The following is a 24,299-nucleotide window of genomic DNA, read 5'->3' on the forward strand; positions in this document are numbered from 1 at the left end:
ATGCTTAAATTGCTAACCAAACTAGGAAGTAATAGTTGTTAGATTTTGCTGCATCAAAAGAAACTAACATAGGCAACTTCTATTGACTTGCTCAAAAAAGACAGTTCCAGTAGTGGCCAATCCCTCCTTCCTTCCTTCATTTTTGTGTATTATTAATGAGATAATAAAAATCCACTCTGATGTATTGCTTTTCATTTGCAGGCCTCCAAGTGCTTTACAGAGGCGGTCAGAATCATTAATTCCATTTTACATATGGGGAAACTCAGGAACAAGATGAAATGACTTGCTCAAGGTCACTCAGCAGGTCCAGTCCTGTGCCCTATCCACTACGTTGCACATATCACTGTAATATTAGGAGCATTAGGAGAGGTCAGCTCTGTTAATTGAAGCAATTAAAATTGTCATTCCACATTGTGTGATTGTTGTAGGGATGTTCCCTTTTGTTGATTTCTCCTAACACCCCTATCTGTCTGTTTTCTGTTATGCTTCACCCACACTTCCAGTAACCTGTGAAAATTAAATTAAAAAAAAAATCAATCTTTTATGTATCTTTACTCATTTTAAAGGTTTAGAATCCTTTCATTTTTGTGTAGAACAGTATCTGAACCGGATGCTGAAACTTTAAGTTTATATGCTGAAATCACTGTCTTGACTAGACTTTCAGACAGCATGAACAACCACTAAAGCTCCTTGGCAGTAGAGGTAGCAGTTGAAGATGTAATTCTTTAGACTCACTAAATCCTTGCAGTGGTAAACCAGAGACTCCACTATTAATGGAATATTTTAGCATTGACTTCAATAATTTGAAGGCTGGTTCTAATCTAAAAGGGACTCTAAAATAGCATTGTGGGGTTCCATACACACTGTTTCAAATTACTCTAGATCAGATTTGCTCAGTTAACTAATAAAGGGGTGGTTTTTAAAGCTACCATTCCATACAACCTCAATCTGGCATCTAAAAGTCAAGATGTACTCATACTGGCACATGTATCACCAACTGAAAAATAAATAAAAAAAAGTCTGCAGTCCAAATTCTCTCCTCAGTTACACACGTGCAACCTCTCTGCCTTCAAATGAAAATGCTGGCCCTGCACTTAAAGAGTTTCATTTTTGCTGATGATGCCTAGTCCAGAATATAACCCAGCTCACTTTACTAGTTCTGTTGGTTCTGAAGAGCTAAGCAGGAATAAATGGTAACAAGCTACTTATTGCTAAACTCAACAGATGTGACTCTCAACACAAATATAATTCTGATCTGCTGAGTAAGAAGGATCATTTCATTTCTGAGCTATTCTGATATTACCTGCTCTCTGAGGGGACAAAAGCTGTGACTGTGAGCTAATCATCATTACCATGATCCTTTGGATTTAGAAAGGAGCAAAACACCAGGAGCAGCTGGTCACCAGCCCTGTCCCAATCACTGATCTCCTACCCCTTAAACCTAAAAAGGAGCTTCTGCAGGCTTCTAAGGAGAGAAGTGTGCAGCTTCCATCCCCATCTGTACCAACCTACCCACCTCAGCACATGGTTTGCTACTTTAGTCACATAATCAGATTCCTCCTTTTTTATCCACTCTACATTGCATATACACGCACACACACTTTTAGCCCTACAATGTGGGCATAATATTGTGGTTGAGGGAGACTCTAGACACTCTCCAAATTCAACTAACTTTAGACCATTTTAGATATATGATGGGAGACCAATGATTTGTTTTGTTTGCAATAGGAAAATACAATCCTGGAGCTATACAATTTCATTTGTTCTCAAGGGACTGTGTTTCCCACCAAGGATCACAATGTTATTCAGTGGTATTCACAAAACAAGGCAAGAAGCTCCCAGAAGGACAAGTATAGAGGTTTGGATATAATCTCAGGACTCACATGGTGCAAACTGGTTGTTCATGATAAGGCAGTACAACAAAAATCTACAAGGGGGTCAAAAGCAGATGGAAAAATGGTGGAAGAACTGGTAGGAAACAGAAAACAAAGTCATTCAGGAAAGCATGGTGGGTAAAAACTTCCCCCCTTTAGAGATTGGATGTATAGGGTGACATATATGCAAGCTTTCCCAAAGTGGTAGCTTCTTCTCCCTGGTAGGGAGCCATGGTAGAGATTATGGTATGTGTGTAGTAAGCCATCCTGTGCTCTTGCTGACATCCTGTGAATTTGCTTCAGGTTATACTGGGTTGTAAACTCACCATTTCTTCAGCAGACATGTTTGGGTTATGGTTAGCCCATAAACATCTCCAGAGAGAGATGAAATAATAAAATAGATGTTTCAAGCAACATCATAATCAGCCATGCTTCCGAAAACCATAAATAAGAAAAAAAGTATGTTAGCTAAGTGAATACATTATAGAAGTTATACAAACCTGATAACATACCTTGACATAAACATGAACTTTGTTTTTAAAAACTCTTTTCTTCACACAAAGTTTAAAAGGGTCTCAGAGAAGTAGCCCAAACCAGCTCTCTACACTCACAGGTGTGTGACTGCTCATAAAAATAAGGGATTAATAGTATTAATTTAAATTACTGTACATAAAAATAAAGCTAATAAGCTGTATAAACTGTAAGCTGTTTGGAGTGAGAACTGTTTTCTTATGCGTATACAGTGCCTAACACAATGGGACACTGCTCTCTGATAGGGGGCCTTTAGGTACTACTATAAATAAATATGACGACTATTTCCAGTCATTGCCCTGCCAATACACCTCAGTCCTGATCTGTAATACCTGGTCTGCTCAAGTCCTGGGCGTCTCTTTCACAAACACAGCCAAATACATTGCACGTATTAAAAAGGTTGTGTGTGTTAAATTCCACTAGAATTTAAGGTGAGACCAACAAGCTCATTTTCCCACTGGTGGCCTACAGCAGAACTTGAATCACGTCCTGAAGTAAAAGACTAGTGCATCATCCATCTGTACCACCTTGCATCAAATCAGCAGCTTGGTTTAAAAAACATGATAACACGCCATATGGAACTCATGTTAAACGATTTACCAACTAAATGCTTTGTTCAGCTGCAGTGCCATTATGACTTGATGTACTTTATTTAGCGTTTTATGCAATAAAACAGTCTTAAACATGACTTATAGTGATGACACTTCTGTGAAAATAATTTTAACAGTTTCCTCTTACAGTAAAACCAAAGTCCATACTGGTTAGAAACAGGATGGAGCACCCCAGTGTGATCATTTGACTTATCAAATCTTGTTCTTTTGGAATTCTAAAACATGAACCTACCTTAAAGTCTCCATACATGTTCTGAATGTTCATCATGAATTATTTTGTCAGTGCAAATGTGCCTTTGTCAATACATCCACACACACATTAAAACCATCTGATCAAACATTCAACATACCTCTGTACTACTACACTGGTGTATTGTGTGTACATTTGTGAGGCAAAACTTTCCTCCATAAATACACAAAATTCTCAAAATTCTGTCAAGCTGCAAGTATTTTACTTGAAATAAAACTGGCCTACAAATTAGTGGGTGTAACTTTTCCAAGAGCATTATTAATGGGCACCATTTTAGTCTGCTATGATGAAGAATGACAGATTTGTGGGGGGATTTTAAATTAAGAATAGAAAACAATTTCTGTACTTGCAAGAATTCAATTCCTCTATCTTAAAGCCTCCATGGGGTTACTGTACATTTATACTCAAAGTCAGTAAATTATTTTTCCATAAAATTAGTCTTTCAAAGCTGACTCCCCCCAACCCCTTTCTTTCTATCCTGGATGCCAAACTCCTGGCTGCTTCTACACCACAGAGACTTTATATCTGGAGAGCCAACATCTGTAAAAACATTTCTAATGAAAACACTACTAATACAACCCCCTGGGAAAAGCAAATGAAATGAGATCTAAGTATATAGCCGCTTTTCTGCAGTTCTGTCTTTGACAATAGCAGAGCTGGTGCTTCCTCTTCGAGACTTGACACAGGTCATGATCATTTAAGCACAGAAGCAGCAAAATAAATAATTGAGTAAATACGTATTAACCAGTATAGACATAATTCAGTAGCACTTAACAGATGTGATAGACAACTTCCATTCTTGATCATTGCATTGGGGAACCTCAAGGGATGGAAAGGAAAGGCATCTTAATTCCAGTGAAAAAGGGTAGTTGTAGAATACATGAAACCTCAGCATCAGACGTAATATTACCATTGTAGAAAAGGTGCAGATCTTGAAAGTGGATTACAAACTGTAAAATAACAATTATAGCAATGAAGTGCAATTGCCATAACTCCACACAAAAAGCAATATATAGGAAAATAAACCATGCAAATCTATTTTAAAAATCTAGTTTCAAAGCACATACTGCTGTTTCTTTTTTTATATATATTTCATCTGGCAAATTTCTTTATCTACTGAATTCCATTGCACTGCAGTTACAAACTTTTTTAGAAGCCAAGATATTTCAGATAAGCATTTTAATAATTAAGAAACATTCTTTCAATTTGTTTGTACAAATCTCAAAACCTTTATCAAAGCTCCACTGTCAGTTGTGAAGGTATAAAAACATTACACATCTACCCTTCCATCTTTAACCAACAGCACTACATAGTTATTTCAGGTAACACTTCTAGTAGTGAAGTTGTGTAGTGCCAAGCAAGTCAGCATTGCTGATATATAAATATTCAACAATTAATGTGGCTAAGGGAGATGAGAAAATGGCTATCACATATAAGTAATGAGTTTGCAGACACCCTCATTTTTGGAGGTACCAATGACCCACCACCAGTTGAAGAACTGAATTTGGACAAAAATGGGCCCAGATCCTGCAACTGATTCCATGCAGGCGTCTGCCCGTGCAGAGTCAATCACAGGGTCAGGACCATGGCTATCTGGTAGATTAAGACAAACTGAATTAAACTCTAACAAACTGCAAGAAAAAACAAACAAACCACACACAGTAAACAACCCTCTGGAGATCTATGACTCTTTGGGAGGGTTGGGGGAGACGGTTGTGAAAGGGTAACTAGGGAGTTGTGACATGTTGGGGGGAAAAAGGAGGGGGAAAGCTTTCTTGCCTTCATGAGAAAAAAGAAACTCCAACTGTGGCACTTTACAACTAACTATAAGCTGTCACCCATGCAGGTATGAGTGCAGCACAGCAATTAGCATGTCACACAGGTACTGGGAACACCGTCAGAGTGGCACCTGGACCCTCACTCTGCCAACAAGGCTGCTGAAGCTCCTACTCTCTTGGTGCTGAGAACCAGAGGCTTGCTAGGGAACAAAAATGGGGACTCCCACAAGGGGGTAAGACATGGATGTAGGGGCTCTTGTGTCTAGGTGATGTCAGAGGGCCTCTCCCTCCCTTGAGGGAGGGGAGGGGATAATGAGAGGGGTGAACGTCTGAGAGATGGTTATGAGGGTGAGAGGGGGGCATGCTCCATGCCCAGTTTTTCTGCATCTTGGAGTGCCAGCCCTATTTATAAAAGTATTATAAAATTGGGATCACACTACTGCAATTTTTTGGATTGTCTAGAAATGTTTTTTCATGCTTTTAATTTTCAAACCCTGAATCTCTCAGATCCTTCCCCTTTGGGCTCACCTCTGTTAACGTGACTGTGATCACAACATGAAAAACTTTGGGAACCACTTAAAGCTATTTCAATCTAAGGACCTAACACTGTAAACACTTAGAGATATGAATCCCATCTACTTCACTGGTGAAATCCTGACCTACTGAAATTAAACAGGATTTTTGCCATGGACTCTGATGGGGCCAGGATTTTAACTATGTGCATAAGTAAGTGTTTGCTGGAGCTGGTGCATGTGGATTTCCTAGGAACCTGTTTCAGTTATCGGATAAACTCAGATAAACCCAAGTATCTTGTGTTTGTGTGTGTATTTGGGGGCGGGGGCAGGGAAGGACAGGGAGTTGGTCTTCTTCCTGCCTCACTGAAACATTTTACGGCAGAATAAAGTGAGATTTGGTCTCACTGGATTGTTAGTGTGCTGGAACAAGAACAGATCTTCAGTTAATTCAATGGATTTAAAAACAGCTCTGGAACACAATGCACACGCACAAATACATAAACCTCTGGAAAAATGTATTTGTACCAGACATAATAAACAGCTATTTTAGATAGAAAAGCCTTTGGGCAAGTTATGTCTGAAATAAACTAAACCTACTTTGCATATACTAAAGTGCCTAAAATTCCATCCAGATCCTTTTCAATCCTGGTCAAAATAGAAATACAATCCATTGTCAATAGGTACTAAGAAAAATGTACAGAAAAGCTTTTATCTAGAGGGTCACGGAATATACGTTTCCCATTCTTGCAATACTGTTTTTCAATGTAAATGCACATGGACATCTAGGTAGCATATCTAGAAACAGCTTTTAAAAAATAAAGTGTTCTTATCTTGTGTATTACTAAAAATGTTTTAGTTGATTAAAATGAAAAATGTTCACGGTGATGAGTTCTTAAAAAAAAAAATCTTTTACCACCACCACCACCTTTATTTTTGTTATAAAAGACTTGTAAAACTAGCCAATGAATTAGAAACAAATGAGTTTTCAAACTGAATTTGGCAACATTTTCATTGATTGAATATACAATTATGTGCAAGCATCTAACACACTAAGAATAGATTTTTGTAACAATAAATTGAAGTAAAATGTTTTCCCCAAATATACAGTTTGAGAATAAAAATCACTCAGTCCTCTGTAAAATGTGAAGTTGTTTAAATTCAGATTTTATTTGTTAAATAAAACAATGAAAATCACAAAATTTAAAATATTATAATTTTAAAGATGAGAATCTTTCCTTCACCTAAGCCAAAGTAAACGAACTTTAGTATTTTAAGAGAGTTGCCTTTTTTCTAGTCTAAGGCCCCCTCTAGTGTTAGAAAAAATTATAATCCCAGCAAAGGAATAAACTGAGAAAGATGACAAAGAACTCGGAACGGGTCTTGCATTCAAGATAATAAAACATCCCACATTTATTTGACTATATTTGCATATAATCATACATCAGCGATACAGAATATGTAGCCATAGTTAAATATCTACAATTCTCCATGGATTTATAAAGGTTACCTGAGCATTCATTATTCCCATAGCCAGGGGAGGTTTTTTTGCTGAATTTTTTTTTAAACTAGCATCTTTAAATCCATTAACATATTACAATAAACATTTTTTAAACACTGACAAGTTTACCAGATATTGCTTTTTTTAGTTATGAAATTTATGCGTTTATTGATAAATGATCATTCCTCATGAAAAAATTCTATGTTCACTTTCCCCCCACAAAAAACGTGTTTTAAAAAGTTTTGTTTTCTTCCAAAAAAGTGACCTAAACAAACCCTCCATTAAATAAATTGCTGACTAAAAGAATAAAGAAATACTATCCTCTTTATCAACATGTCAGAAGTAAACCCAGAACCAATACAAAATCTGTATTACATGAATGCAAAGCTCCAAAAGAAGAATATGGCACTTATATGACTGGGGCACCATAAAAGTCCAGTGATTATTTTAAATAAAAAAATTAAGTTCTCTGTATTAATTGTCTTCATTCATGTTTGAAGTGAAACTGAATTGTTAGGGTTTGTTTTCAGTACTATGAGATTTGCACCAGTCACTAACATTTGTGCTAGTAGGCGATATATCAAAACCCCAGCATTCATTGATGAGAGAAGAGATTAAGTCTAAGCTTTCAACCCTGCCCACAGTACGAATTTTAATTGTGCCAAAACAGAGTAAAGGGTTTATAATGCAGAATGATCCTTATTCAACTTTGGCAGTCAGAAAAAAAAAACACGCACACTATTCTTTGTGCTCTTCTCTTATAGCAATTAAACAAATACTGTTTAACCTTTCATTTTTTTAAGCTTCTTTATATCTCATTTTCACATAAAAATTTAAAACTGAAAATCATAGATGATTGAAAAAAAACTCTGTAGCCACTGCCATTTAGACCTTCATTCAGGAAAGCATCTTTGTTTACAAAAGCACTAATTATAATTGTATTGGCATTAAGCACGTATTTACATTTAAGCGTGTGCTTACAAAGAACTAGTGTTCTCCTGAATAAGGATGGACTTAAAGCACATGCCCAAGTGTTTTTCTGAATTAGGACCTTAACTGCCTCATGAGCAACTAATAATTGTTTTCCCTTTGAATGCAAAACTCTCATCAATAGCAAAGAGATTTCCGTGCTAAGAATGGTTACAAGATCAGACTTGGAGTTACCTAATAATTTATGCAGTTTCAGTTTGGTAAATTATACCTCTGGTTTTATCTTCAAAACTTTGTCATCTACAACGGGTACAAGTTTAAAAAAGGTGTTTGCTAAAAGAATGGTGAGCTACAGAATTTATGATAAAATAATTTAAACTGTGGTCACAGAAATAGTTTACAAATTAAAATACACTAAACATATTTGCAAATGTAACAGGATATGACATTTGTAGAAGTGCAGCACTTGTTTTGGCTAAGAATTAACAAAACTCATATCACTGGGAATTACTGCAGTCGCTTTTTACTAATACAATTTTATTGAAAAACCTATTTTGAAAGAAATCCATAAAACAAGTTATGATAAATATTGAAGAGAAGCTTAGAATAGATATTTTTAAAAAAGTATTATTATAAATAAATCCAGCCAGGGGATGGGGAGAGGTAGAAAATATTTAAACAGAAAATACAAAACATATGTAAGTATATTTACATATAAAAATATATTTTAACATAAAAATGTGTTAAAAAAACAAAAACAAAAAACTCCTTATGTTCTGATCCTGCATAAACTTACACATCTGTTTAACTTCACATCCTGTGAACATTTACATTGACTTCAAAAGGTCTCCTAAGTGCGTAAAATATATCATGTGCCTAAGCCTCTTCAGGATCAGGGCCTTAGTTTATAAAATTAATCATCCTAGTATGCTAAAACATAAGGTATCTGACTTAACTTACAAAAACATTTTCCAAATATACTATTTACTGCTGCTTCTTTTTGCAAGAGCCTCTCTGATTTGGCGATCCAGTTCACTTACTATATGGTCTTCATGGTTATACACACCTGTTCTCAACAATGTATCTCTCTCTTCTATCAGGCGAGTGAGATAATCATCCAAGCTTTCATTTAATTGTCTAGTATGAAGACTACCCACTTGCTCAACTGAAATATCTCTGGAATCTTGTGATTGTTTTTTGTCTTCTTGTTGCTTTAGCCTGACAGTAAAAGAAGTACATCATACAGGTAAAGGACACACGGAAATTCTGTCCTGTTAAATACGTTCTAGGTGGATTTTTACTGACATTTCTTACTGAAGTAGTAGAAATCAAGGAATTTTTTTTTAAAGTAACACAAACTAACCCTTGCTTGATTAAATTTAAAGGAAGCCTTTCGAATCTAAGAATACCTTAGATCACTTTTGTACATATTACCATGATCTCATCAAGGTTTCTGCACTGATAATGCAGTTTAAAAACCCACATAAGTGATCACACTCAGGTTCCAAAATTACTTGAAGCATAATAATAAATGGAGGACATGATTAGATGTACTTAAAATATAAAGATATGGGCCAAGAGGAGAGTTGAAAGAATCACCATTAGTGTAGCTTTTGATGAAGCAGTTCTGCTTAGAGTTGAGGGTAAAAAAGGCTTGCTGCAGTATAAGCACAATCATGACAAAAACTGGTTATAGTGGCCTTTGGCATAGATTTTCTATAATACAAGACTCTTACATCTTATAAATGAGCGATTTTTTACCTAAGGGACACTAAACTGTGTTCTTCTACTGGATTGACAGCCAATTAAAATTTGATTTAACTCAACCTTCCCCTATTTTGAGGCAGAGGGAAAAAATCCTACAAATGCTATAATACCTGTTCAGTTCATTTCTAATATCCTCCAGTTCTTTTCGCTCTGTTTTCCCCATTTCCTTCTCCTCTGCTGCCAAATAGCGCAGTCTCATGTGTTCCAGCTCTTGCTGCTGCTTTTTAAGGCGAGCCATAGCATTCTCTTGCTCACGCTAAGGTGGGAAAAAAAAATCATTTGACATTAAATATTGCAGATTTAAAAAGTGCTAATTCTAACAAATCTTACAGTGTTTCAGAATCCACAAGTAATAATATGGAAACAGTAACTAAGTAGCACAAGTCAATACAAAATATTTAATGTAGATGAGATTAATTCTGATGTCGGTCAAAATGAATAAGATTGAGGTAAAAGATTGCCTCAGTCAAGATCACGCTAAACATTTGTCCACAACAGATTGCAACTGAATCTGAGGGCAAAAGTACTAGCTCAACTAGTAGTAGACTATCCAAGGGGTATATTTTAGAGGTGGTGTGCAAGAGTCTGAAGATTTTGCTTAAACTGAAACACAGACTAGTGTCTTAAATACCACTCAAGTAGCTACAGTGACAGGGGTTATATAACTACCTAGACACATAATTGTAAAGCACAAAAATTCAATACAGTGAGAATTAATATTTCAAAGCCCTAAGTAACTGTATGCGACTCTCTCTCCCTACTAGCCCTGCTATGCATAGCACCACAAAGTTTTGTTGGGCAGAGATAATTTATATTGTCAAAAGAACTGCTTTCTAAACTGGTATCCAGTCTTAGGGCATGTCCACATGAACATTTAGTTTGCTGCAAGCTGGGATGTGAATCTACCCCACAATAGCCTGTCATACACTGTCATTGTGGATCCTGTTGATATGCACTAACAGATAGCGTGCTTTAATCTACTCCTGTTTCAAAGTGTGTAGATCAAGCCACATTAATGAACTGAACATTTAAGGTGCTGGAGGATAGTGTGGGGTAGATTCACGTGCCAGCTTGCTGCAAACTAAATGTTCATGTAGACAAGCTCTTAGAAAGTCAGGGGTGAAAATCTAAATATTTAGATTTCTTCTTACATTTATTCAATTTTCAAACTCTGAATAAAAGCCCAGAGGGGGAAAAACAGAACAAAAATTAACTCAATATACATTTTTTAAAAACTTCGTTCAATTCCTAAATGGGTTTTTCAAAGTCCCATAATCTAAGATATAGTGCCTTGCCCAGCATCAAAGATTATATTTTATAGCAGAACTAGGGACAAAACCTAATTATTCTTGGTGATATTCAATTGCCTTAACAAGGACTATCCTTTCTTTTCCTCTTGTCTTCTGACTAATGCTCTACATAACCCTGCTTCATTTACTGCACACAGTCCATCCTGTGCACTACAAAGGGCAGGGGTCCTGGAGTTAAAAAACAACATATGATCATGTTATTAAATACTACGCTATACTGCATGGTCCCCCTTAATTCTGGCACATCTTAACTTGCGCTTGCTTGACTTTGCAACATTTTACATTTTTTGCATGAGTTTACTCTCCACTGTCTGACTTCATTAATAAAATCTATTTGCTCAGTATATGTAATTCACCAGTCCTAGCACCACTAGCAAGCAGAAAAGAAGAGAATTAGGAAAGGACAGCAACTTGTAGGTGCCAGCCACTGAAGAGAGAGTATCCAACAAGGAAAGAACAGATTTTGTGATGATTAGTAAATGAATGAAGCAATTACCAGGTTGCAGCCCTGCAAATTTCTTCATGAAAGTGCTGTGTCTCTCTTACCATGAGCCAGCCGCTGACTTAGAGGCTAAATGAATGTCTGCTTACTAAAGCAGAAGTAGTTTCCCTACTGACGTGCAGACTGGAGCAAAGGACAGTAAGTCTATTTTGCTATATGGGCTTTGGACAAAGTGAAAAATCCTACTGAAATGGGGTATTTGTTATTAAATTCAATGGGGTAAAGAGACTATGACCTCTTTAATATCACAATATGAAACAGAACACACAATCTGTAGAAGGATACAGTACCTATAGGTCTCAGCATCCACATAAAAGCAACTTTCAGTAGGACAGAATAGGCAAAAAGGCGGAAGAGTAACGTCCTAATTAATGTGAAAGGCTCAGTTCACTTGGGACAAAACTTCCAGAGTTGTTCACAATCCTAGTTTTGTCCAGAAGAACTGAAAGGTTCTCCTTAACGCTTAAAGCTCCAAACTCATTTAATCTGCAGGAAGAGGTAAATGCCTAAGAAAAAAAAATTTACTTCAATGGTAAGATCAAACAATGAGCATATCATTCTGGGCTCAAATGGAGATTGGTACAATGTCAGCAAGACCAGATTAAATTTACATCTATGCAAGAAGTCAAAAGGCTGGTCTGATCATCTTGACTGCACTGAAGTTTAGAAATATGGAGAGGAGGATCCAGTGCTTCTCCATATATCCTCAAAGCTCCTGGTGCTCCCACTAGAATCTGCAAGCAGCTTAGCCTTTGTGAAAAGAAGAGAAAGGAGAAAAAGTCAGCCTCCAATTAAGGCAGTGTTAAGATTAATACTAAAAGGAGGAAATAAGGCTGCATACAGAGACAGTGTTAAACCTTGGTTGTACAGTTTTGATTGGATTTCAGGAGATTATCCACCATCTACATAGAGTAAATCTGGAAGTTTCAGCCTCTCCGTCTAGAGACTCTAGAAAGAGTCTAGGAACGTGCGTTCAAATAGCTGACCATGTAGCCTTTCAGAAGACCCTCAACAACAGGAAGTCTGAAGAGGTTTGTTAGACAACTCCTTGAAACAGCTGACACTAAAAGGTGGAATGCCCAACCACCATTGTTTACTTCATCTAGTCCCACCTGATTTTCCTGTTGAATCTACCTAAACAATGATAAAAGAGGTATAGAAGAACCTCACTTGAACACAGCAGTGAGAAGATTTGACCTGCCAAGCCACCTTTACCCAGTGTCTGGGAACAACTGGACCATTTTTGTGACTGTAGGGTACAGCTGTGTCTATCTGTGGGGTTTCCTAGAAGGCCAGCACCCTGCAGAGAACCCTACTCCTTTGGCTTGAGAACTCGCCCAGATGTTGAAAGTTTCTTGTATAGAGGAGGATGACATTAAGGGCCTCTCTCTCCTCTTTAAACCTGTATCACAATACAAACTGCTTAGTTGATATGTTCCAAAGGATTGCTATGGATTCTGGGGAAGGAGTGAATTTCTAGAAGAAATATCCTATGGTCCCTAGGTCCGGCTATACTTCAACTAACCTCCTTCTATACTGCTGCTCTTGTCATGTAAAAGAAACTCAGATGGGTATCCCAGGTCCTCAAACTTGCTTCTCTCAAGATTCAGATTGAGAGAGATTCTGGGAGAGATTTTCACTTGATTATTGGGAAATGTTCACCATCTCAGCAAACAAACAAGCTGGAAAGGTGGTATATAGATTTAAGTTCTCTTCTTGGTAGTCTCCTCATAAGAGCAAAAAGGTCTGAAGAGGTTAGGAGTGAAGTCTGTCTGTACACAATATTGTCTGTATTACCTCAGAATATCATGAGGATGGAAGGTGAAGAAAGCATCAGAGGGCTGTGAATGGAGTGAACAGAAGTATTTTGATTGTATCCTTCAATTTGTGGAATGTGTCACCGAGAAAAATCACCTCATTGAGGTGAGAATAGGATCTGCCGCTTAGGTGGTCCAAGCTCCTCAAAAGGCAAGTCTGAGCTCTTGCTGAGGTTTGGCATAAAGCAGTGGCTTTGGAGAACTGAAAGAACCATGTTGGGGCCCTAGGAGGCACTCTGAAAAGAAGAAACATCATATAAGGATTATCTAAGTAATGCAATAAACTGACACCTTCCCATTTAAGGCTGACGAGTACAATCACCAGGAGTTTCAGTGTCTTGGGAACAAACACACAACAAAAGGCAAGACAACATGCTGGTAGTATCATGTCGACAGCAAAGAAAACTCAAGTGTGCTAGAAAGTGCATGTACACATTTTTTAGGTTGATGGACCAGAATCATCTTTGGCTGGGTGGATACAAACTAAGGAAAGGCTAGAAACCTCTAGATTCTCTCTTAGTCAAAAGACAGTCTGGAAGTCCTCTTTTATGCTGGAATGGGCTAACAGTCCCCATGTCTAGAAGTTTCTTGATACAGGTAATAATTATTGACCATTTATAAGGGCCACAAATGAGGGACAAGCAGAAGAGCAGTCACAGATGGGGTCTGTGGAGGTAACTGTGAGGGAGACCTTGTGGAGAAACAAGGCCTACATGACACTTTCTTCGTCCTGCATTGGTCATTTCATCCTGGCAGGATGGGTTGCATCAGGCCTTCCAGCCTTGCAAACAGGCTGAAGCAAAACTTCCCTGGAAGTGGAAGCAGAGCTGACTGGTGATTGTACAAAGCAATTTTTTCTATATGGGCAGAGAACAGAGAGTGAGCTGCTGCAGTGTGGCTCTGGAGATAGTTTAATTTGAGTGTGCTGAAGTGCCTCCTGTCCACACAAACTGGGAATTGGTCTCCAAGAATCTTTTCTCCAATGACAGCTGTGGACAGTATTTCCCAGCAGTGTCAAGATTAGTAAATTGGGTACAGTATGATAATTTCTGAGTAACACATTTCTGATCAGATAAGCAAATCTTAACTAAACTTATTGCAATACAATCCTTCCACACAGTAGAAGACCAAGTCTGGTATATTTATTGCAAAGTCATTTTTTATTTCATTACTTTTGTGGGTTTATATTAGATTATTATAAAAACAATAAAAAATAAGCACCTTTATACCTTAAGAGGGTCAAACAAAACAATAATGTGAATTACCTGACTAGATGTGTCACTGGAAGATGTACTTATATTTTTAGCATTGTCCTTTTCTCCTTTTTCAATACTACTTTATCACATCTATCTAAGACCAATCTTCCCCTGAAAAATCCATAAAGTACATGGGAAGTGATCCCATAGACTACAATGACAATTTATGGTGTATAATCTAGTTTAAAATGCAAACTCACATTCTAAACTACATATTATTTACCCAACATAACTACTTGTAATCCTTTATAGTCTGTCAATCTGTATGCTGAACATACATAAATCACGTTTGTTTATGAAACAGTCTGAACAAACGGAAACTAGCTCCCTATATAATCCTTCAATAAAGGAAAATGATGTCAAAGAATGTACATTATTTGTTTGATACGGATAGGAGAGTTAGCATACAGTATGTGAAAATCATACTATGTATGATACAATTCCAAGCTAAGATTTAGTATTAGACCAGATCAGAGGTCACAAAAAGAATGGATCCTTTGTAAAACTCAGATTTTGGGAAGGGAGGGTGAAGGAAAGATTCTTTATCCTTATTTGGTAATGAAAATTGCTTCCCTTTATCAAAGGCTCTTTCAGATAACCAGAAACCCAATCACACTTTCAATACCAAATTATGCAACAAGCTCCGTAATCACCAGCGCTAAAAGTAGTTGATTGTGTAGGACTATTTCAATTTTAATGGAAATTAGTGAAAAACATCTTTTGAAACCAGGAAAAGATATATAAAATGATGTAGCATTCTCAACTTCATTTACAGTATCTATATTACATACTACTCACACAATTGACAAAAGAACAAAATTAATTTTTTGCAATTTCTATAATGTTAAATACTTTCAGTATAAATCTTCTACATATTAATATGAAATAGGAAAAAAGGTCTCAATTCTCCATTGCTGAAATCATGACACTTGGACTGCCACTGCAAAAATTTATACTGCCACTGATACTTTGAGGTAACACTTATGCAAACATTAATCCGATTATTAAATATCCTCTAGCAGGGTTGCTGAACTATTTGTATAGTGGGGGTGCTGAAAGCCATTGAACCAAACTGTAAACTCTGTATATAATGGAAATCTCAAGCCAGAGGGTACAGAAGCACCCCTAGCACCCGTAGTTCCAGCATCTATGTTCTCTACCAATTTATCTTAAACGAAAAAACATAGTTAATACATTTTAAAAATGTATTTGATCTGAGCATTCCATTTGTAATACTCCTAACCTGAGGACAAACTGAAGAGTATTTTCAGGTCTGAAACTGCACTCGTTGCTTACTGAGCTGTTGCTCTCCTCATGTGGCAGATGTATGCCTTAGACAGATACTTTGCATGGATGAGTAATTTTTATATTACACCATCAAATTTTGAAGTTTAAAATCTGAAGATGGTTACTGAGCCCTGGGGCAGTCTAACTGGTTTCACTAAATGGTTGGAAAACGTGTGAAACATTCCTGAAATATATTTCCTCAGATGAATATCTGCTCGCAGAGCAGAGAACTACAGCTGCTGCAGGAACTGCAGAAAAGCCAGAAGAGCAGCAGTGTGGTAGAGATGAAGGCTGACAGTGCCTCTGAACTGAAGGTACCCCTAGTCAGTTATACCAGGCCTCCAAATATCAACAGTCCCCAGTGCAGCAGTGGGATAAGGTAATCTCAGAAGGCCCAGATGCCCATGATGTCAGCAAACTACATTATGTATTTGCTGAAGTGATTCTTTTTTTTAAAATGAGACAAAGAGTCCTGTGGCACCTTATAGACTAACAGAAGTATTGGAGCATAAGCTTTCATGGGTGAATACCCACTTCGTCAGATGTTTATTGGTTATCTGATCCGGCACCATTCTATCACTCTCTTCATATTGACAGTCTCACTCTCCCTGCCTTCCATGCTGTCCTGTCCTTCCCTTCACTTTTCCTCCCTCTATAATCATTTATTCCTTTTTCATGTTCTTATCCTCAGGTTAACTCTGCACTCTTGCTATTGCTCCTTACTCCACCAATGACCCCATATCATCACCAAAAACAACCAATCCCAAACATGTATAGTTAACAAGAGGTATATCAATCGTCTGATTATTTATGCCCGATATATTCTTTTCCCCAATCCTTCATTTCTTTGTGTGTCTTGAGATTGCACGCCCTTTGGGGCAGGAATGATATCTTCTTAATGTTTGCACAGTACCTTTCACAATGGGGCTCTAAATAATGATTTGGGGCCTTTGGTACTACAGTAATTTAAACATTAATTAATTAATCAATCAGTAAGAAAGAAAAATAATCAAATTGTAAAAGAATCCCATCATGCTGCCAGGTGCTCTAGTTAAGAGGCTCTTCAATCAAAAGAGGACAATCTATTTTGCCATAGCTGCCTATAAATCCAAAGGGGAGATGTAAACATACATACACTAGACTAAACAATGGCTAAATAGCAGCCACTATTCACTCTCCCACTCACGCATACCATGCAAGCGTGTGGGAAAAAAATTACGATTGAAGCTAAGGAACTCAAGTAAAGTTTTCTGAAAATAACCCAGAGCTGACAAGTCAGTAGGAGGGCCTGGATGGTTTCAAGACACAGTTTTTAACCAAGACTTGGACCTCCATCTGTTTTTTTTTTTTTTTTTTTTTAAACAAAGATTTACATCCCATCCTTGGCTAAATTACTTATAAATTAATCAAATTAATTACTCTGAGTGGATAAGCAGGAGGCTGGACAAGATAGAGCTGATGTCAGTCAATAAGGTCTGTGTTGTTTTAAACAAATCCATCAGTTCTGCTTTGAACAAATCCATAGAGTACAAATATGGTAAGAGACTTAAATCCTACAATAAAACCTCTTATCCCAAAATGTACATAATTCTAATTTAAGCGTAAACATTGTTTTTGTTAATTTTCCAGACCAGAAAAGGGAGATTATCAGCCTTCAAAACTGACATAACACTGTTGCTAGTTACAGCTGCAATGGTAATATGCTGCATTATTCTTAAAAAGTGATTTCCTGCATCATTCAAATGTGTTAAATTTTACATCTCGAGCCTGCAAAGTCTTCAACGTGTGTAACTCAGCACATGAGTAGTTCCACTAACTTTAATGGCTCTACTTCCATGAGTAAAATTACATGTGCCTAAATCTTTGCAGGATCTGGGTCTAAGTTGGTAAATTTTAAAGGCCAAGGTTTGAAAACCTTGAGTTGTAAAGAAAAAAAATGCACATACATGCACCAAATGTGCACATTTTTGAATTTTTGATCTTATTTTTGAGTAAGACATTTTGTTAAACAGCATAAATTAAAAAGTTATGATAAATACCTTCAAGAAAAAATGGGAATGGGCATGAGGGAGAAAGATCTGAGGGGCCTTATGATATTCTGAAAATCCACAGACTATTTTATAAACTTTATATACCATGATCAAATTGGTTAAAATGTGTAATTTTGTATTTTTCATATTTAAAAGATGAGCCTGTGTCACAAACGTCAGTGTGCTTCAGGCCTTTCTCTAGTTATAACTGGTATTATGTTTTTATTATCCAAAAATTCTAGATAAAGAGAAATTAAAAACTTCTTCCTTTTAATGTCAAAACAAAATTTTCAAAGTTACAATGCACAAACTTCATTTTCTACAGAATATAAAGCCATCACAGCAGTGTTCTAACATGACTAGTTCTCAAAGAAAAAGAAAATGCTATAATTAAGGAAATATGGACTTTTAAAGTTGAAAAATCAGAAGAAAAGAACATTTTGCTAAAATACTCAGCCAGCTGATTATGCTTCTTTATTTCATAAATTGACTGTACTAGGTCACCTCTGAGTAATGGAAATCTCTGTTTAAACAGTTCTTTGGCAATGGGCACAAAGCATTAGATCTCATTTCCAAGACTTACCAGCTGGGTTTTGTCATTAACATTTATTAACAATCTAAGATATGGCTTTCAATGTCTAATTCTCACTACACAAATGTTTAGTATAGTCCTCCAGAGGGCTTTGGTGTGACAAATTACTGGCACAGATTACAACCCTGTGGCTATTCACCCAAGGCAACATAAAATTAATATGGTACTAATCCAATTTAAACAAGAAATTGGATGAACTATTGCAATTCCACAAATTATTTGAACTAAAAGCTGATGTGGAATTCCTGAAGGCAACTAAATTTCCAAATTTATATTCAGACACAGTCCACGGGTTCCTGATCAGTTTTGCTTTTTTAATTTTTAAATAAATTTAAAGTGCCAGATTATTCTATTGATAAATAGGATTTAGTCAAAGTACAGGATTAACAATAGTAGCATAAGCATTAATATATTATTTCTCACAAAAAAAAGCCTCCATCTAATTTTAAGTGGACTCCTTTCAGGGATAAAGTTTTAGGGGAGTTTTAATGGTTCAGATGTCTAACAAGGGTTTCAGCTGGTCCTGGACTGGAACCATTAGCTTAAAGTTACGAAACTTATCATCTACTGATGGTTTTTGTCACTACCCATCTGGCATGACTTGAACCAGTGAACTAAAGGTGAAATGCATCTAACAGGACTCTAAATAGCCTTTAAGGGAAAACAAACAAGCAAAAAAAACAGGCAGGACATTTTAGTGCTTCCTTTGGGAAATCCAGCATCTGGTGTGAAAAGATTAGAGGCAAATGATCACCCTGTCATGCACAGGTACACCTCTACCCCGATATAATGCAACCCAATATAACATGAATTTGGTTATAATGCGGTAAAGCAGCACTCCAGGGGGGCAGAGCTACGTGCTCCAGCGGATCAAAGCAAGCTCGATATAACGCAGTTTCACCTATAACGTGGTAAGATTTTTTGGCTCCTGAGGACAGAGTTATATCAGGGTAGAGGTGTATTTCAGAAATATTATGGGCTAATTTCTGACACCTACAATAATTAGACAAAAAGGAACAATGAGGACAGTACATAAAACTGAACCTTTGATTTTCTAGCTATTATCAAATATACATTGTGCTAATTTCTTTGATTTATCTGTAAGTTATAAAATAAAGAGCACTGAGAATTTGGGATCTCAAATTCACTGAGTTCAGATTTGGGTACTCAAATTGATTGGCTTATCCAAAGATTTTGACAATCACCCTGCCTTAGGCTCCATATCCCTCCTTGATTAGCACCCAAATTTCTCCTCTCCTCCCAACAAGACCATTGGACTCTCACTGAAGGACCTTCCTGAAGCTTCAGTTATTCATTAGATTGTGTTTTCTCTTCACGGGGGAAGGAAAGGAAAGGTAGAGAAGTAGCAGCATCCTGCTTATCCCTTTCCATATCCAGAAAGGGTCTCCTTTTGAGCAGATATCCAGATAGCTAGCTCCTCCTCCTTCCCAATCCAGTAGACTTTCCTTTTCAATCCACAGATGTAATTTTCTGAGAGCAACTGGTTGGCCTATTCTTCAGTAATGTCTCTGATAGATCCTGCTAGATTACTCCCTTACGGACTGCACCAGAAAGATCTCTAGTACTGCAGGAAAAAGAGTGAGTTAGCCCCCTCTTCTTACTTTTCCTCCTGGGTGTCTATATTCCTAGGAGATTAGAGCCCCTTTCATGCCACTGCAAATCTTATGGAAAAACAAGGAAGGCAGTTTTTATACTGCAACCTGGATCATACACATCAAAACCTTGCAATGGAAAAGCAGGGGAACATAATCCAAAGAGTTATTGAGTCCTGCTGAATTAGACTTGGATTCAGGGAGCTGAGGTGCTCACTTATTCTGTGAAGGGTGTCCTTAATGCTGGAGTGAATTAGAAGTGCCTCTCCTTGAAAAGTAGCCCTTCCATAAAGCAAAAAAAATGGACGGGAAACAGGGGTGAAGATGGAGTATGAAAAATGAAGACCCTTGTTTGAATCCTCAATCTTTAAATGTATTAGGTTTTGTTTCGATCTAGGAATAGGTAAAATTCTTGCTTTTTCTAGTGTGTTTGACTGTACCTAACGGAAGTGCTTACGGAATCTTAAATTACTGCAAGCACAACCCATACGATATTTATAGAAGGCAGTAAGGAAAGGAAAAATAATATACTGGCACGTATATGCATTACTGAGGATGAAGGAACTGCTGCTACATGTTTGCTTGAGAGAGATTTTAAATGCCTCACTGACAAACACAGAAAAATCCACAAAAACAAACCAACCAAAAAAAACCTCTATTGGCATCACTGATGGGAAAATTCAGAGACAGGAAAAAATTGTGTAACCTGTGATTTCTGGATCTCTCTAAGTTTGCTGTATTCTGCAATATTCTACAAATTCTATCACTCTTTAAAAGCTAAGGCCCAGATTTTTAAAGGTATGTAGGTGTTGCAGTATACCACCTGAAATACCCAACTGATTTAGGAGCATACATTTTATTTTTCAAAAGTGATTTAGGCATTTAGGAGCCAAAATTCTATTGACAGTGGGATTTTTGGCTCCAAAGTACCCCTTTTGCAAATGAAATTTAGGCTCCTAGATACCTTTAAAAATCTGGGCCTAAGTATTCTTTATGACAGCTATGATATAGCTGTCACAGTGCAAACTGATCTACTGATGCCTGTTAAGTCAGTTTTGCAAAAAACCAAAAACACAAACAAAAACAAGCATGCCTCCAAACCAACAGCAGCAAAGATGGGTACTTACCTCTACCCTTCATTCAACACACCACAGTTAGGATGTAGACTTTGTAAGCCTTAAAATTTTTTTTAAAGTATTTAAAAACACAAGTAAATTTTTACCCCTCAGTCACACTTCTGTTGGAAAATACAGGAAGTTAAAAAAAAACACAAAAACCAGAGACTAATGCAACAAGGTTTAATCCAGTTAATACTGTCAAACATGAATCTATAATGGATCCTCAGATACACGGGCACCTCATCCCCACCAGGAACAGATTAAAATTCAAGAGGGTTTTATTGCTTATGTTCCAGTACTACAGAATATGGCTTACAAACTTTACTGACAGTGCTATGCCATCATAACCTGAGACACCTGAAAAATAAGATATTTAACTAAAACAAAACTCTAGGTAAGGCACATTGTAGGTAGCCACTTCCTGTTTAGCAGGAAATCTCCATCCACTATTACAAAGTCTACTTCTCAACTGCACAGTATTTCTGGACACATGATTTATACCTCTACCCTTCCATTTGACATTGTAAAGGAATCTGGGGCAAATTCCATAAGAGGTTGGGCAGCAAAGAACTTTTCCAAGTAATTCTTTTGATTTTGCAGCTAGTGGTGATGGCACAGGTTCAGAATCAATGCTCTGTTTCTCCCTACTATTGAATGAGACATTCTAGATTTTCTTAAAACAGTCCTGAATGCAATGTTAAGGTTGCACAATTAAAGTTAGGGTGTAAAAGAGAAGAAATACCAGTTCAGAGTCTAACAGTGACATTAACTCAACTGCATTATTCATGCATAGCATTTTTCATTCTTGTTTTTCTGGTTCAATGTTGAATATGGTTAAATGTTAAATATTGCAGTTTCTGGCATAAAATATAAAAACAACAGGATGTGCACCATGGCCAAGATAAACCACTGTAACTTTTTATTTTTTTGACTTTTTCCAGCAGATGCTTACTGAGCATCCTCAGAAGTAACCTCTCTTTTTTTTAAATCACCCCAGTTCCAAGCCAAGCAAAGGCCTTGGTCTACAATGAGAATTATGTCCAAGTTTAAGTTCCAAACTTCAGCCAGTTGTTCTGTATCCTTGTTATTTTAAAAATAAGCGTAGTCAGAATTTTTTTTAAAACTTTGGGCAATAGATATTTTTCCATTTTTCCTGTACTCAAAAATAGATGAAGAGATTTTGCTAAAAATCACTGTCAGACAAAGCCCATTTGCAAAAAATTCCAGCCCAAAGATGACTGTTTAGGAAAGTTTTGACCGTTTTAAACATACACTCGCCGTTACAATGGAAATCAAAACGCAACAAGAGCAGGCATGACTAGCATATAATATTAATAAATAGTTTTTATCATAGAACCACAAAGAAAAAGACTACTACATCCTTATTGTGCATGTACTCTACCCTATTTACATACCTGTTTTAGTCTTGCAAGTTCTTTCAGAGCCCTTGCCCACTGTTGCTTGTAGTGCAGCTTTGATTTGGTAGCTGATTCCAACTTTCTTTCAAGTTCAACCTTATGGTGATTAAAATCATATCAGCTGAAACACTATACTAGTGGTAACAATCATGGAAAGATTATATATACAAAGAGTCCGTTTAAGAAAAGTGCTTATGCAGTATAACATACAACATCATCTAAAGCTGTTATGTAATTTAATGTAAATATTATGACACATGAACATTTTCTTGTTTAAAATATAGCCTTATTTTTATTGTCTAGCAGTCTATACAAAAAGAACTAGATCCGTCTTAGCCCCAAGACAGCTAATGTAAACTTTTTTAAAAGTCTCAAAGCGGTGAAAAACACATGCATTTTTCTATAATAAGCTCTAATTGTTAGCATTCCAGTTTAAAGGGCACTCTAAACTTTTAGGCCCAAATCTTGCCTTTAGAGGTGTAGGCAGCTTACTAAAGCAAATATATGTCTCAGAGGGCAGAATTTGGACCTTTGGTGGGGGAGGGGGGGAGAAAATCAGGAAAGTTGGCCTAGGTTTCATTGCAAATTTGCTATAGAACATTGCAAAAATATTTTGTTGTTTAACTTATCATTGATCAAGATATAAAACCAACTAAACAAATATTTGAAGATTACATTAGAATGGTAAAACATGGTAAGAAATAGTTACAATTATAGGCAAATACTCATTCAGGCTATATTTAAAATATACAAAAGCAACTAGGCACCAGCGGTTATAAAAAAAATATTTATTTTTATATGCACTAAGCAATCTGTTATACCTGCATTAAAGTCAACTTGGCTAATATTCAGGAATGCGGTGCCTCAATGTCTCAAACTAAGAACCAAGTTAATTATTGTGGCCAATACAGAGTTGGAGTTTTATTAATTAAACGATAACAGAAAATCTGTCCAGGTTTCAGTATAAATTCTCTCATATCTGATCTGACAAGTTGTGATACAAACAGAACGGCTAATTTTATCATTTCTGAATTGTGAATGATTTTGTAAAATTGTATCATAAAATTATTGTGTCATGGAAAGCCTACATATGTGGCTCCACCATGGGTTAGCAGAGTTGTGTCATATCTCTGCCAAGCCAGAACCAATGGTGAGTGATGTGCAATCATCTATTCAACGTAAAACATCTTGGAACAATGGGTTAGCTCTAGCTGAGAAAGATGCCCTCCTCTTGTTTGAAAAAGGGGGATGTGAGCAGTATGTGAGAGAAATGCAAAGTTGCCAGGAGAACTAAAGGAAGCAGGTACACACCAGCAGCAACTCATAAAAGGGACTCATATGGGGGAACTAGGGAGAAAGCCTTTTTGTACCAGATTAAGATGAGGAAGGCGGCTGCTGGGACGGTGTATGCAAGAGAAGCATGTATGCCAGTCTGCTTGCCTGACAGAACACAGATGGATCCCCCAAAGACTTCCAAGAGAATGGTGAGCTAGTGAGGGACACAGTGTTTAAGATGTTTTACTGTTTTGCATGACCTGTACTCTCCTGTGCTTTATCTACTAAGTAAAAAGAGCATAAAAATGTAAGACAAGGCAATGTGTG

The 24,299-nt window shown here is 36.9% G+C and overlaps 1 protein-coding gene across 4 annotated transcripts in view; it reads right to left on the minus strand.

Annotated features, from left to right (window-relative positions):
- Window positions 1-6,944: 6,944 nt before the first annotated feature.
- CEP120 (centrosomal protein 120) overlaps window positions 6,945-24,299 on the minus strand; it is a 73,810-nt gene continuing 56,455 nt past the window's right edge. For 3 of the 4 annotated variants that reach the window (XM_032790762.2, XM_032790763.2, XM_075067174.1), the window contains 3 exons: window positions 22,695-22,793; window positions 9,865-10,010; window positions 6,945-9,205 (listed from right to left, as the gene is read on the minus strand). In XM_032790762.2, the coding sequence (XP_032646653.1) occupies window positions 8,968-9,205; window positions 9,865-10,010; window positions 22,695-22,793 (483 nt within the window). In that variant the 3' untranslated portion in view covers window positions 6,945-8,967. The remainder of the gene's footprint in view (window positions 9,206-9,864; window positions 10,011-22,694; window positions 22,794-24,299) is intronic. The other variant, XM_032790764.2, reaches the window with a different exon arrangement.

Source organism: Chelonoidis abingdonii, chromosome 6, assembly GCF_003597395.2.
Source record: "Chelonoidis abingdonii isolate Lonesome George chromosome 6, CheloAbing_2.0, whole genome shotgun sequence".
NCBI lineage: Eukaryota > Metazoa > Chordata > Testudines > Testudinidae > Chelonoidis > Chelonoidis abingdonii.